At 44.2% G+C, this 3,361-nt stretch overlaps 1 protein-coding gene across 1 annotated transcript in view; it reads left to right on the top strand.

Moving 5' to 3' along the window:
* cited4b (Cbp/p300-interacting transactivator, with Glu/Asp-rich carboxy-terminal domain, 4b) overlaps nt 1-2,201 on the top strand; it is a 2,954-nt gene extending 753 nt beyond the window's left edge. The window contains exon 2 of the mRNA XM_017415278.3: nt 474-2,201. Coding sequence (XP_017270767.1) covers nt 479-1,246 — 768 coding nt within the window. The 5' untranslated portion in view covers nt 474-478 and the 3' untranslated portion in view covers nt 1,247-2,201. The remainder of the gene's footprint in view (nt 1-473) is intronic.
* Nucleotides 2,202-3,361: the final 1,160 nt, after the last annotated feature.

Genomic DNA, 3,361 nt, shown 5'->3' with positions numbered 1-3,361 from the left:
CCCCCCTTCTCATTATCTTATTGTGCATGAATTAAAGAGCCGAAAAAGGTCCCGGTCTGTGTTAACCTGTAATTTCAACCTGGGCGTTTTGCACAAAGAGGGGAGGTTTTTGGAGGGCCAGTCAGGTTTTTAGTGCTCGCCGGCAGGCAAAATGACCATCAAGCTTTTATGTTTTGCAAGCAATTTCTGTTGTTTAACCTGATTTAGGATAGTCACATTTAAAGGAAACTTGCTTCCTCTTTTTTTTTTTTTTGATAAATGTGCAGAGTATTGTCTATTTACGAAAAAATCAGTTGACTATCTGAGAAATTTGGTGGGATTAACAATTGTTTAAATGTCATGGGAGCATTGTTATTTAGATACACCAATTGGACTCGGATTCAAAGGATAAGTTAAGCTTGTACTTGAATTAAAAACCTTGCCTGCTCCTTACTTTTGTCTCATAACATTTTCTGCTTTGTGACCAAACACAGGAGGCATGGCAGATCATCTGATGATGCCCATGAATCACAGCTCAGCAGGCGCCAGTCTCCACGGTTACAGGATGGGCATGAATGGCGGCCTGCAGGCAGGTCACCAGCAGCATGCCAACCAGCAGGGCATGCGTGCGCTTCCCAATGGTCAGATGATGCATTATGGAGGCGCCCAGGCCAACATGGAGACCGCCATGAGGCGGGGGCAAGGCATAGTGGGCGGGCCCATGAACGGACAGCTCAACGGGGCTCAGATGGCCCACCACCAGATGACCTCTGGTAACATGATGTATAACGGGCAGGCTCAGCAGCAGCAGCAGCAGCACCACCCTCAACAGCAGCATCACATGCATCCACAACAACAACAACAACAACAACACCAGCAGCAGGCGCCGCACCCGCAGCAGCAGCAGCAGTTCATGAACGGAGGGTTAACGTCTCAGCAGCTCATGGCCAGCATGCACCTGCAGAAACTCAACACTCAGTACCATGGACACCCACTGGGCCCTATGGGCGGGAACCACATGGGGCCTGCGACCCAGTACCGCATGAACCCAGCTCAGCTGGCCAGCATGCAGCACATGGCCGGGCCCGCGCTGGCCCTGAATGGCATGGACGCGGACATGATTGACGAGGACGTCCTGACATCACTGGTCATGGAGTTGGGCTTGGACCGGGTCCAGGAGCTACCAGAACTGCGCCTGGGCCAGAATGAGTTTGACTTCGTCTCAGACTTTGTTAGCAAACAGCAGCCCAGCACTGTCAGCTGCTGAAAGGATCTTACTTCCTGATGGGCCAACAAACGGAGAACAACAAGAATTGTCCAGGATGGATGAAGAGAGGCCATCTCTTTATGGTTTTTATTTTATGAGCACGGACCTGTGCAGCTAATCTAAAGTTGCAGTGCAGGGTGCACAGAAGGAAACTCTGGATCTCCACAGCAAACACACAGCGCTCGAGTCTCACGTGTTTGTTAGTGGGAGGAGGCTGGTTGGATTTAAAGCCTACTTCCTCATCTAGTATTTTCTGGACATGAATGTAATAAAGAAATGCTTAAATTCCTAAAAAGCCACTCTGAACAGTTCTTTGACACTATGTAGCCTCTAAGTCTGGACTCTACGACAGTTTACCAGTAAAAAGGTGTATTTATTTATTCCTATCTGAGAAAACTGATATACAGATGAACCACCCTCTCTGTTTTGAGATCTGAGTGGTTTTTATTATCTTTCTCTGCGAGTAGGTTTGGGGAGGAATATTAAATTTAAGTTCTCTGCTCCTGATTTTTTTTTTCCTATTCTGTTTGGCTTTGTAATAAAATTAGCTGAGAAGACAATGTCATCTAAAGGAACAATTGCTTTATTTTTGAAATCACAAAAGTACAACGTTGTGTCAATAGAATGGGAGTGTCATCCAGACTTTGGGAAAAGAAAAAAAAAAAGGTTCACTTTTGGAAAAGTGCTGCCTTTTTTTTTTTTTTTTTCCTTTTTAGATGTGATGTTCTCAACAACAATTACTGCTTGTACTGTATGAAGCTGTATAACTCCAACATGTCCACACTGTTGTGTTCTATTGGAGATGTAGAACTGCCTTAATCACGCAGACTTTTTTTAATTTATTGGTTGTTTATATTGTTCCCTTTTTTGTGGTTGAGATGGGGGTTTTCTTTGTGAAAGGGGGTTTTGAGGATCAATAAAAATGGCCTGGATAGAAGTGTGGCCTGATTTTCCATTCATTGCATAGTTCTTCCCTCAGGCAGTGAAAAGCCAGCTGACGGTTTAGGTTAACCTGTGGGTGAAGGGAAACCTCAGTTTTCTTTGGGAATATTTAAATAGATATACTTTCTGAGTTAATTAATTCCGAATTTGCCGTGTTTCCCGTTTATTGTTGTCACTAAATACTTGCCACTGAAAAACATACAAGAAATTGTGCTATTTGTGTGATTTTTTTTTTTTTTTTTTTTTTTTTCTTCTGCTGGTTGTCGTATTATTTGGCAGCAACACCTGATCTGGCACGTTGCATAATAACATCTAAATTGAATTTACGTTTTCGCAAGTATTAACTGCGCAAATGTCACCATGTGTCATTAAAAAAAGGGGGGAAAAAATATCAGTGGACGCCTGCAAAAGCGAGATTTAATTAACAAAATGTCTTGTGTGAAAAGCTCTATTCTTGGAGGGGGGGGGCTTCTCTTGATGGGGTTTAACTCACTTTAGATTTCAAAATCCCAATCCAAATAAAGCTCACGCAGAGGATAGTCAAAGAAACTGACTTGGCTTTTAGGCAGTGACTCAACAAATGATTAAGTCTATTTCAAAACGGCCCCTTACTAGTCTGCGCCGTTGTCAGTTGAGTGGAAGAAAACTATTTTGTTAATATAATTGCATTCCTAATGACGAGAGGCTGAAGAGATTGCTCGGTGGTAGCAGAGTTGTTGAATTGTTTTGTGACTCCAGGCTGTGAAAACGCTTGATTGAGGTCATGTTGGGAATGCCATCAACACAGTTAGCTTTCCGCATTGTCAACAAAGGCATCTTTAGCAGCATCATGAGTAACAAGGGGGAAATGAGAGCAGCGTTGTAAAAATAGTTTGAGCTGATTGCTCAATTTTTAAGTCAGCTCGGCTCCTAAAGCACCGCCTGCCTGCCTGCCTCCCTTCGGCTCAATTATCCACTCGTAGCGGTGGCCAATGGGCTTCGCTTGAAATGTGGCGTCACTGATGATACAAATTAAAATCCATTTGACTAAAAGCGGAGTTTGTTTCAAAGAACGATGACTGGCTCGAGGGTGCGTGTGTTTCCTGAGCTTCAGGCTGACAGGAGAATGGCTCAGAAGTAGGCCAGCAGTCTTGGCACGGTGCTAAGTGACGGTTGAGTCCTTTGCCCAGTGCC

The sequence above is a fragment of the Kryptolebias marmoratus genome, linkage group LG16 (assembly GCF_001649575.2).
Source record: "Kryptolebias marmoratus isolate JLee-2015 linkage group LG16, ASM164957v2, whole genome shotgun sequence".
In the NCBI taxonomy this organism is placed as follows: Eukaryota; Metazoa; Chordata; class Actinopteri; order Cyprinodontiformes; family Rivulidae; genus Kryptolebias; species Kryptolebias marmoratus.
Note: the sequence above shows the minus strand (reverse complement) of the source record. Positions and strands in the feature narration are given on the sequence as shown.